The following is a 12,395-nucleotide window of genomic DNA, read 5'->3' as shown; positions in this document are numbered from 1 at the left end:
CAAAAAAACTGGTAAGAGAACCAAAAATTTAGATGTATACAGTAAAAAAAAACTATAGGTGTGAAAAAGTCTATATATTAGAAAGGTGGAGTGGACATAGTTTCTGGAATGCTGAACAGGACATACCCTGTTCTGCAATTTTTGATGCAGCTTCCATTTGTATTATAGAAACCTTAATTTTCAAAATATTGACAATAAAACCCTATGACTTTTTTTAAAAGTTTAAGATGACTGATTTGATTTAAGAAGGAATAACAAAATATTTAGTGGGGAAATGTGGAAATATCTACAGGTACACACAGTAAGATTAACCAAAAAAATAAAAATCTAAATTTGAATATGAATGACCACATCAAACTGTTTAATGCTCCATTCTCTCTATTTATTCTGAAAAACAATGCATGAGGATTTAACAATCTCAGATAAAACTGTCATCCTCAAAGGAACGCTGCACTTTTATTACTCATATATATATGAAAAATAAAACAAGTGCAAGCATTAAGAAATTCAGAAATGATATATGAATATAGTATAATATAGTATATAGTTTTTTGAATAAGAATTGTAGATTAAAAAGTAGAAAGTTGAAATAAAATTCAATAATCTAGATACAAGTAGTCCTCAACTTACAACCTCAATTGAGCCCAAAATTTCCATTGTTAAGCAAGGCAGGTGTTAAGTGAGCCTCGCCCCATTTCGATCTTTTTGTCACAGTTGTTAAGTGAAATATTGTAGTTAAGTTAATAACACCATTGTTGAGTGAATCTGGCTTCCCCATTGACTTTGCTTGTTGGAAGACAGCAAAAGGGAATCACGCACAAGCATTGCAAATACAGGCCACTTGCTAAGAGTTGGAATTTTGATCACATGACCATGGGGATACTTCAAAAGTCATAAGTATGAAAAGGTCATACTTTTTTTCAATGGTGTTGTAATTTTGAATGGCCACTAAACAAATGGTTATAAGTTGAGGACTACATTTATACTTTAAAGGACATTATCTCTTCAACTATGATCAGCATGCATTAGAAAAAACATTGTGGTTTACAGCTTAGACTCGGTGATTATTTAACATCCGAAGGCCAAGCCGTTCACGATCACGACGAGCACGACGATTGTGGCGAAGTGTTGGGATGGTCTCCAGCAGTTTCTCCTCCACAATACGTTTCATGATAATTTGTGCAGCATCCACAAGAAACAATGTACTTGCGCAGAAACCAAATGTCTGTTGAATTAAAAAAAAACTACAATCACCTATGCATCGTCCCCTTATATTGGCTTGCACTTACATAGAAACAACCCATGCATGCATACATATTTGAAACAGCAAAATCCTTAAATGTTTGTAATTAATAAAATAATTTTGAACCATGGATGGCAGGCAATTTAAGGAAGTAGATAAAAAGTCTCTGGAGAGTTTCAATCATCCAGGTTATGGTTGTCTCAAAGGTGCTTTTTCAAAAAGGCAACTGAACTCATTTGGGTTTTTTTCCCTTGAAAAAGTTTTGCTTTGCATCCAAGAAGCTTCTTCAGTTCTAACTGACTGGTGGGAAAGAAAGGATTTATGCAGTCATCTGATTTCTGCAGAGTGTTCAGGCCCTCAGAGTGCTAAAGACCAGATGATTTTCATTGCAAAGGACCAATAAACAGTTTTTCTTGCTGCAATGCCAGATTACTGGGCCAATGAATTTCCATTTCTTTTACATAGTAAGTGGTTTTATATTATATGGGGCAAGTTTACATTTTAAATCAGGTGAAGTTTTTTTTTATAGTGTCAATTTTATGCAAAATAAGATATGTTCACACCAGTGACGTGCGGTGAGGTTTATGGCTGGTGAGGCTGGTGACGTCATCAGGAAGGTGGGGAATTGGACCACGTGTTGAGCCTCAGCCTCCAGCACACATGATCCCATTCCCCGCCTTCCTGAGCGTGCTCCGCCGGCTCGCACTCCGCAGTCCTCGAAAGCGACTGGGGAACGACGAGAACCTTCCTGCCTCTGCTGGACTTTGCGCGCTCCTCGCAACTGCATATTGCAGTCGCGAGGAGCGCGTGAAATCCAGCAGAGGCAGGAAGGTTCTCGTCGTTCCCCAGTCGCTTTCGTGCCTTCGTCATCCGGCAGCGCCGACAACATTTCTGCCTCCGCCCTCCGCAGCTCCCGGGCGCGGCCGGACGGATGTAGCCACAGCGACGCCGAGGCGCAAGAGCGAGTGAGGCAGCCTGATCCTTGGTCGCTCGCCTGCCGGACTGCCTCGGCGCCATTCTGGCTACCTCCGTCCGGGCGCGCCCGGGAGCTGCGGAGGGCGGAGGCAGAAATGTTGTCGGCGCTGCCGGATGACGAAGGCACGGAAGCAACTGTCGCTTTCGTGCCTTCGTCATCCAGGAGCGCCGACAACATTTCTGCCTCCGCAGCTCCCGGGCGCGGCCGGACGGATGTATATATTATTATATATATGTGTTTGTGTTACAACCCCTGGTATACCCAAATATGGGAGGGAGCTCACTCCTCCCTCTTTCTGTCCTTCGGCTCATCACAGAAAACCATGCAGGCAGAATATATGTATGTATGTATGTATGTATGTATGTATGTATGTATGTATATGTGTATATGTGTATATGTGTATATGTGTATATGTGTATATATGTATATATGTATATATGTATATATGTATATATGTATATATGTATATATGTATATATGTATATATGTATATATGTATATATGTATATATGTATATATGTATATATGTATATATGTATATATGTATATATGTATATAGTATATAATATTATATACTATTATTTCATGAAGAGAGGTGAGGCTCTGCCTCCCCTGCCTCCCCTGACCGCACGTCCCTGGTTCACACTAATTTAAATGCTAAGTTCTCTCTTAGTGTGTGCAAGTCCCTTCGGGGAGAGGGGGCGGTCTAGAAATCTAATAAATTATTATTATTAATAGCATTATAGACTGGCAACTTGTCCTTCCTTTCTTTAATAACAATCCTGGCAATCCTAGCAATTTGTCAAATATGAACTCACAATTGCAGTATTTTCAATCAGTTGCTTCTCAGCGGTTACAGTAAATATAATTGAAGCCAGGAAGAACAGCAATCCTACTATTGCAGCAACGAAGAAATCCTACAAAAGAAGAAAAAAATAAAAGTATCATACATGTCATTTTTATCCTTCATTTCTATCACATTAATTACAGGTAGTTCTCAACTGACTTCAGTCCGCTTAGTGACCATTCAGTTAAGATGAAAAAAAGTGACTTATGACTGTTTTTCACACTTACAACCATTGCAGAATCCTCATGGTCACATAATCAAAATTCAGATGTTTGGCAACTGTCTCATATGTATGATGGTCATGTGATCATTTTTTGTGCCTTTCTGACTAGCAAAATCAATGGGGAAGCCGAATTCATTCAACTAAGTTACTAATGTAACAGTTGCAGTGATTCACTTAACAACTGTGGCAAGATAGGTCGGAAAATGGAGCAAAATTAACATAACAAATGTCTTATTTAGTAACACAAATTTTTGGCTCAGTTGTGGTCGTACGTTGAGGAGTACCTATATTCTAATAACATTTTTATAATCTAAATTAATCTTCAACATATATTGCTGGTTGGAAAGTTAAAATAAAATATTTGTCCTAGCTCAAAATCTCACCCATTTTTTACTGAGTAACTTTTTAAATGGCCTGTGAGATAAGTTGAACATAGAGACAAAGCAACAATTCCTCACAAGCAAAATAAAATAATGTTCTGTAGGTCGAGCCTTGGTGCTACATAGTTATGAAAGGAATGGAAGGAAAGACAGTTTATGAAATCTTTAAAATAGAGTCCCAAAACTCTTCTCTGTTGACCATATTACGTAAATTATGGGCTTCCAGTTTTTTTGCAAAAATGAAAAGATCCCTCTTTACCACACAAGTCACTCTCTCTTCTCCAGCCTTTTGATAAACAGTAGTACAGTATAAAACCAGCATTAAGATGCTTAAAATAAAGGCACTGCAACTGGCAAACTCAAAGATGTAAAGTCCAGGACAGGAGTCAGTTCTCTTCACAGCTTCTTCAGCAATAAAGGCTAGGAAGGATAGCATCTGTTGATAAAGAATAAAGATGATTAAGCAAGCAATCATTTATTGGATGATTCAATTCTATGTAACAAACCCTTCTTTCTTATCTTAAAAGACACATTCTTTTAAAGAAATGCCTTGTTTTAGATCTCAGGCTTCAAGAAAGGAATCTGCGTTTATTGAGAATACAAGATTATGTCAAAATTTGAACAAGGCTTGAATGACTGAGTTATCTACTAAATTATATTTATCTCTTCTATTAATATCAAACTACAGGCATTACCCTTTTCTTTTAATGGGCATTATTTGAATCAAATAGAAAAAAGAAATGCAAACGTCTTACCTATTTTTGCTTATCTATTTTATTCACACAAACAAATTATTTGAAGGTGATATGATATGGGAAGAAATACTGCTCAGCAAAAAAGCACAGCACAGCAAATGATGTCTTTATTTAATCCATTTATTACTGATAATCAATCACTGAAGCCACTCTAGGTAACATGCAGGGTAATAACCAGTTAAAAGTGAAGCAACATCTGCACAATAATAATTATAAATATAAAAATTATTATCAGAGAACAAGGAATGCAACCTAACGTTCACCAAATGAGTGGATGACAGACTCAGCAGGATATACTACTTACCAGGACTCTGCAATGCTTCGGTTTATTGCAGAAATGGAGCTGTTGTGTATGTATGACATAGCATTTAGCTACTACTCTTTAAAACAGTTGTGTCTTTGCAAAGTCTGCATAGCTGGTTTAAGAAATAGCAGGCAGCTGCTGTGTACACACCTTTGTGCATTCTGAAACACTTTTTCTGGGTATTGCAGAGATCTATGGTTTATATTACTGGTGAAAAGCTGACATTGTATAGAATGCCTATGAAATGTATAGAATGTGTGACTTTTTAGGCAAAGTATGAAATGCCTGTGTTATTTTAACATGCTATATACTTTCCCTAGGCATTGAATAGAATACCTAGGTATTATGCAGAATGATAAATACTGTTTAGGTCAAGTATGAAAACAGAGTCATAAAAAGGGTTAGGGTTATCCCTAATCCTTTATTGAAAAGATGTATATGAAAATGAAAGAAGAAATGGAAAATAAAGTACAGGATTTTCTTACCACAAAAAACAAGAGAAAAAGACTAGTATTGCTATACTTATTGCAACAAGGAGGGTTAGAACGGCATTTTAGCAGGAGTATTTATATTTTGCTGGTTTATTTTTGGTATTGCACAGAATCTCTATGATCTGTGTGAAATGTTAAAATCAAATTACTTTGACCTCCCATTGTTGGCATTCTATAGATTTCCTAGGCATTCTACAAAATGCCTAATTTCCCCCATTGATAGTAACATTTATAACATAATGACCAATTCAATAGCCAAGACATTTGTCATTCTCCAGGCATCATTTACAGATCTCCAAATTTAATTTAAAAAAAAACATATTTAAAGATTGTAGCATTCTCCTAAAGGGACTTGGGTGTGAGATGATAAAACTCTTAAAAGATCTGATTATTTCATGAAAATAATGTGTGGATGAATTAGGTTATTAAGTGCAATTGTAATCAAATTCTCAAAATTTGATTAAGAATGACAAAAATAGGAATGAGAAAACCAAATTTCAAATCTCCACTTAGCTATGAAACTTGTATGGATTTAGATCATACATGTCTGGTCTAAAGTTATAGTTACTCAGACTTTAGGGGAAAATATTTGCTAGCTGCTTAAAACAAAATACTATGGGTTGAAGCAAACAAGAGATAAAATACCAGACTATCATATTATAAAGTTTTATAAAACATGGGAAAAGTTGTAGCAAAATATTATAGAATTAATTTTCTAGATGGACTTAATCAAATAAGTGTAAAGCAGGCTTCGATTATTTTTCCATTAAGACTTCCTTCCCAAAGAGGAATTCATAATTATCCCATAATCAATTTCCTGACTGGAAAACTTAACACATTTGAGTGACATCCTGGTAATGTGCTTCTTCATTTGTTAGCACTATTTTGGTATTGAAATGTTTTTAAACCAATGTCTTTCTCACCAGACTTCAAAGGCTCTCATATCAAAGTTAAAGAAATAATTATGGAGTCATAAATTGCAAAAAGCAAATAGAGGGACAGTATGTTAGAATTAGGTACCTGATACAATAATGTAATGAAAAAGAAATACTGCCAATAAATGGATTGGTCAGTAGTTCACCAGAAAGCAGTGGAATAAAGTGGGAACTTGAATCTAGATCACCCGGCTTTCCCCCCAACCTTTAACCACGAGTAGTGGAACAGTTCCTTTATTTCCATGCAAAAACTGCTCGAATCGAGAAGCTGTCCTCTCTAAACTTTAGCGAGTTATGCCGCTTGTAGTATGGACAAAGATTAGAATTAATCAACCGTCTAAGCGCAGCTTCTCAGAATGATGTGAAAACAGCCCCAAATAAGCCGCACGAACGGCGGCTTCAGACCTGTAAGACAAGCGACTGCAAAAATGGCCCAGAAAACAAGTCACTTTCTCAGAAAAAAAGCTATCCAGAAGCTGACCGACAAGAGATTTCAATTTTACGTCTTTACAGCGTTCGACGAGGTGCCAACAGGATAGTTCCCCCTTCTCTCCCGGGCCCTCCGTGTAAACATCGGTAGTGAGACAGTGGGCTCCACTAGAATTAGAGACGGTTTAAAAGACACAAAAGGTCCAATTTGGTCTAGTAGTTAAAGCACCGGGCTAGAACAGAAGATCGTGAATTTAGTCCCCTAGTCAGCTGAGGGACTTTTGGATCAGGCACTCTCTCAACCCAACCCATCTCATAGGGAAAAGTAGGAGGAGAAAGGTGGGTTACATGTGTTCACCGCTTTGAGATATTTGTAAAAATATTAAAAGCAGAATGCAAATAAATAACAAATGTAAAATAAATAAAATTCCGAAGTCTTCTACGCCTAAGAATTGCTGAAAACGAAGACAAGATAAACGCAAAGAATGGAAGACGGTGCCCGAAGGGAGGGTCGGCTGTGCCACCTGCTCGTTTCCTTCCTCCCTTACCTATTCATAAAACCCAACTTACCAGTTGCGCAAACTTGAGGGATAGACGCCAGTTGCTCAAGTTGTTGAGGGTGAAGCGCTCCATGCAACGCCACTTGTTCGGTTCGGTCATTGCGCCGGGTTGCTCGTAAAACGGCACTCCGTTCTCCATGGCCACGAAATAATAGAAAGGTCAGACGAAAGCAAGTTCTGTAAGAAAATAGAAAGAAAAGGAATCGCGGTTTCAGCCCAGAGGACCCCAACTGCCCTCTGGCTGCTGCCCCGAACCTAGAGGAGGAGGAAGAGAAAGCAGCGTGGACTGCACCTCTGTCTCCAAACTGAGTGAATAGCCCTGAATTTCTCCGCGCGTATGATAAAAAAAGTACCCCAGCCAATCAAAGCAGCAGGGAGGTCCCAGAAAGTTCGGCTCAGGGCCAAATGCTCCCCACAAAGCTTACAGCGTTGAAGCATCAGTTTGGGAAAGGGGATATGCCCAGAGAAAGAGGATGAACTGTCCCTCCTCTCTTCCCTCCTATTTTGCAAATCTCTGGATTTTTAATTATCTTCCCTGTTGAATAGCCCTTGAAACTGAAGGCACACAACTATTAAAAGTTTTTTTTTTAACTGGGGCAAAGGATATTTTGTACAAGTTTAAAGGGGCATAAACACTCTCATTGTAGACATTAATATAGATGAACTAATCCATAAGAATTTAAAAGGCTAACAAAAGCAGCAATTCTTTATTGTGGTCATACAAAATTGCACCTCATAGTGGCTTTCCATTTTCCATCCCCTTTTTGGCATTTGAAATATCCATATATGCTTGGCAAATTTACATTTGAATTACAACCTTGGAAAAATGCAAAAAAAATCATGCTCTTTTCTTTAAACAGCTTTTAAGGGGCAGCTCATTTACATGAGCCTAATATTCACTATGAAAATGACTAGAAAAGATATATTATTAAGGTACACGGTTTAACAAGAATCAGTAATACTACTTAACATTGAAAAAATCAGAATAACAGATGCAATTAACTAATGTAGAATTATTTCCAATCAAGAACATGTTTGTATTATTCATGCATCACTATAGTTCCATTGTTCTTTATTTAAAATATGACACTTCATATTTCCATTTTAGTTTTATTTCTAAGCTATCCTTTCTACATTGTATAATTATATCGCATCCCTGCTGCTTTATTTTTTTAAGCAGAAATGGAAGTGTAGCAAACATCTCTAATAAGCAAAAGTATACAGATAGTAAACAATTATTGTATACATATTAGTATCTGACAATTAACCCCCATAATAACTTTGAAAAATTACAGATTCAATTTAATTTGTCATATTAATCTTTAAAACTGTACTTTCCATGAATTCCTTACAGCACTGAGAATAAGTTGAACAGAGCTTTATTTGTTGGCCTTTCAGAAAGTACTACAGTGACTTAACTACACAGTTTTATTCAATGCATACTCCATTGAACTGCAGTATAATTCATTGTCAGGCAAATATATATGTAGAGCATAGGATTATTTAGGATCTTTGAAGCTAAAGAAAGGTATTCTACAATGAAGTTTCATCATTAATATTCCATAATAATGCCCACAAAGCAGTGGGAAAACCTTCCTTGCTATTTAAATGTTGTTTTAATACATATTGTGCTAAATCAGGATTTTTAAATAATAGTTTATTGAATTAGCTGTAATTAGTTTATACATTCTTAAATTTCAGTGTCTCTGTTCACACCTTGTACTAAACTAAAAATAAACTTTATACAATATGTGAAACAATATGATTTTGTTCCATGCTTCAGTAGATTGTAATCTGAGCTACACTTGTCTATATAACATGAGGTACACATTGTATTTATATGAAAAAATGGCAATCATTTTCTGGTGGCAAATTGGGATCAGTCTGAAAAGAAATATGCAAGTAATATGTATGATATTTAGCAAGTAAAATATTGAAAAATAAAAAAGCATAGTTTGGTTGTTTATATTTCTGAGAATAATTTATGCAAAGATTGCTTACAGACTTAACAGCTAGATGGGTACCGTAATTCCTCTGTAAAGCATATACAAGGCTATGTATGAAGATAAGGTATTAAACTTTATGTATTACTGCCCTCTAGTGGTGCTTGCTTTGGAAGGTCGCAGGAAAGCTTGAGTGCTTACAACTTCTCAGGAATTGATTTAACATCAGTAACTAATTAATGAATACATTAATCACTTTAATTTTTTTTCATACAATTGCATTTGATTTTTGGAGATTGCCTGGACAGGTGACTGCAGTTTTCTTGGCAAGATTTTTTCATAAGTGGTTTGCCATTGCCTTTTCTCAGGGCAGAAAGGAAGTGATTAGCCCAAGATCATCCAGGTGGCATTGTGCCCAAAACAGGACCAGAATTCAGTCTCCCAATTTCTACATCAAATTGGCTCTAAATTTCTGTTTACTTGTTTTTAAAGAAAATCCCTTATATTTGGGGATTGTTACTTTTTAAAAATGAAATTGTTAATTAAAGTTCAAAATGTGCTTTCAAGCTCCAATAAATAGTAATCTGCAACAATTAAAATGAAAAATGCTAATCCAGATAGTCATTTGTGCCACTTACCAAGTCTCACCTTTCAATGCTGCATATTTGTTTGTTTTGGGAATTGTTACTTGATGTAACTGCACCACGAAGTAAACGCTGTTTTCTCTGGCTGCCAAATATGATTCTAATATTTCTTTCAAAACACCAAACAGCTAAAGCCCACTTTGGTTACCTCAGAAAGGTTACCTCTCCTCTTAAATCTCACAGGAAGCTTTGATTATCAGATATAAACCATGTGTCAAATTGAAAGGAATAGAGAATGACATTTGCAGTGGTATCTATACAAATAATACATTTCCCCAAAAGGCAAGCAGAACACATAAATGTCCATGTAGTTGGTTTTAAGTATATACAGTGCATTCAAAAGTATTCAGGCCTCCTTCATTTTTGTCACTTTTGTTATGCTGCAGCCTGATTCTACAGTTGTTGAAAGTCATATTTTAATTTAATTTACACTCAGTACCCCACAATGACAAAGTGAAGACATTTAGAAATGTCTGTAAACTTATTAAAAAGAAAAAAACCCTGAAATATCACATTGGTGTAAGTATTCAGACCCTTCACTCAGTACTTTGTTGAACCACCTTTGGCATCAATTACAATTTTGAGCCTTTTGGGGTGTGACATGACACACCTGGATTGGGGGATTTTCTGCCATTCTTCCTTGTAAATCCTCTAATGCTCAGTCAGGTTGGATGGCGACAGTCGATGGATAGTCATTTCCAGGTCCCTCCAGAGATGTTCAGTAAAGTTCAAGTCAGGGCTCTGGCTGGACCACTCTAGCACATTCATAGAGTTGTCCCTAAGCCACTCCTTTGTTGTCTTGATTGTGTGCTTAGGATCGTTGTCCTGTTGGAAAGTGAACTTTTGATCCAGTCTGAGATCCCGAGCATTGTGGAACAGGTTTTCATTAAGGATATCCCTGTACTTTGCTCCATTTAAGTTTTCTCTTAGCCCTCACCAGTCTTCCAGTCCCTGCTGCTGAAAAACACCCTCACAGCATAATGCTGTAACTACCATGCTTGATATATATATATATATATATGTTGTATTTGTGCTGATAAATAAATAAAGGGAGACTAGTATGGATCCACTTCAAGCTGTTTAGCTCTCATCAGCTAGCCATACCCTTACTGGGATTTGAACCTGGAACCAGTAAGGGTATGGCTAGCTGATGAGAGCTAAACAGCTTGAAATGGATCCATACTAGTCTCCCTTTATTTATTTATTTATCAGCACAAATACAACACAAATATAAAAAGGCAACATGGATCCCTGCATGGTTTTCTGTGATGAGCCGAAGGACAGAAAGAGGGAGGAGTGAGCTCCCTCCCATATTTGGGCATACCAGGGGTTGTAACACAAACACACACACACACACACACACACATGTTTGTATTTGTGCTGATACATACATCATACATACATACATACATACATACATACATACATACATACATACATATATATATATATATATATATATATATATATATATATATATATATATAAAGAGGGAGTAGTGACCTTCCTCCCATATTTAGGCATACCAGGGGTTGTAACACAAATACATACCTATTTCCCTGGCTCAACTGATAAGGAGGCGAGCCTGTGGCTTAGTGGCTAAGACTCCTGCCTGAGATATATAACAGCCCAAGTTCAAATCCCAGTAAGGGCATGGCTAGCTGATGAGAGCTAATTAGCTCGAAATAGATCTATACTAGTCTCCCTTTATTTATTTATCAGTACAAATACAACACACACACACACACACACACACACACATATATATAATATTATATACATCCGTCCGGGCGCGCCCGGGAGCTGCGGAGGCAGAAATGTTGTCGGCGCTCCCGGATGACGAAGGCACGAAAGCGACAGTCGCTTTCGTGCCTTTGTCATCCGGCAGCGCCGACAACATTTCTGCCTCCGCCCTCCGCAGCTCCCGGGCGCGCCCGGACGGAGGTAGCTAGAATGGCGCCGAGGCAGTCCGGCGGGCGAGCAACCGAGGATCAGGCTGCCTCGCTTGCTCTTTCGTCCGCCTGGACCGCCTCGGTGTTGCTGTGGCTACATCCGTCCGGCCGCGCCCGGGAGCTGCGGAGGGCGGAGGCAGAAATGTTGTCAGCGTTGCCGGATGACGAAGGCACGAAAGCGACTAGGGAACGACGAGAACCTTCCTGCCTCTGCTAGATTTCGTGCGCTCCTCGCGACTGCAGCACACGTGGTCCCATTCCCCGCCTTACTGATGACGTCACCAGCCTCACCAGCCATAAACCTCACCGCACGTCACTGCTTGGGATGATATTACGCAGGTGATGAGCGATGCTTGTTTCTCCAGACATTTAGAATTGAGGCCACAGTTCAATCTTGGTTTCATCAGACCAGAGAATCTTGTTCCTCACAGTCTGAGAATCTTTCAGTTGCTTTTTTTGCAAACTCCAATTGGGCTTTCATGTTTTTTGCAGAGGAGAGGCTTCCATCTAACCCACGGCCCATGCCCCACAGGGGGGCAATTTGATTTTTAATGTGGGCAATTTGAACCTTGTTTAAACCAAATTAATAGCCTTTTAGGCTTCCTTCGTTTGAGTAGTTCACTTTTTGAGTAAAGTAAGAATTATATGTCATTGGGGGGGGGGATCAGGATTTTAGAGATACTTAGGTGGGCCATGGCAAAAAAAAAAGGTTG

At 38.0% G+C, this 12,395-nt stretch overlaps 1 protein-coding gene across 1 annotated transcript; it reads right to left on the bottom strand.

Annotated features, from left to right (window-relative positions):
- Nucleotides 1-373: 373 nt before the first annotated feature.
- Nucleotides 374-7,429, bottom strand: CMTM6 (CKLF like MARVEL transmembrane domain containing 6). The gene is made up of 4 exons (XM_081933837.1): nucleotides 7,154-7,429; nucleotides 3,929-4,105; nucleotides 3,038-3,136; nucleotides 374-1,225 (listed from the first exon to the last, which is right to left on the bottom strand). Exons 1-4 carry the CDS (start codon nucleotides 7,280-7,282, stop codon nucleotides 1,052-1,054), a joined length of 579 nt encoding a protein of 192 aa, XP_081789963.1. The 5' UTR covers nucleotides 7,283-7,429; the 3' UTR covers nucleotides 374-1,051.
- Between the last annotated feature and the right edge of the window lie 4,966 nt (nucleotides 7,430-12,395).

The sequence above is a fragment of the Natrix helvetica genome (assembly GCF_964273705.1).
Source record: "Natrix helvetica genome assembly, chromosome: Z".
Classification (NCBI taxonomy): Eukaryota; Metazoa; Chordata; class Lepidosauria; order Squamata; family Natricidae; genus Natrix; species Natrix helvetica.
The sequence above is the reverse complement of the archived record's forward strand: the minus strand, read 5'-3'. Positions and strand labels throughout refer to the sequence as shown.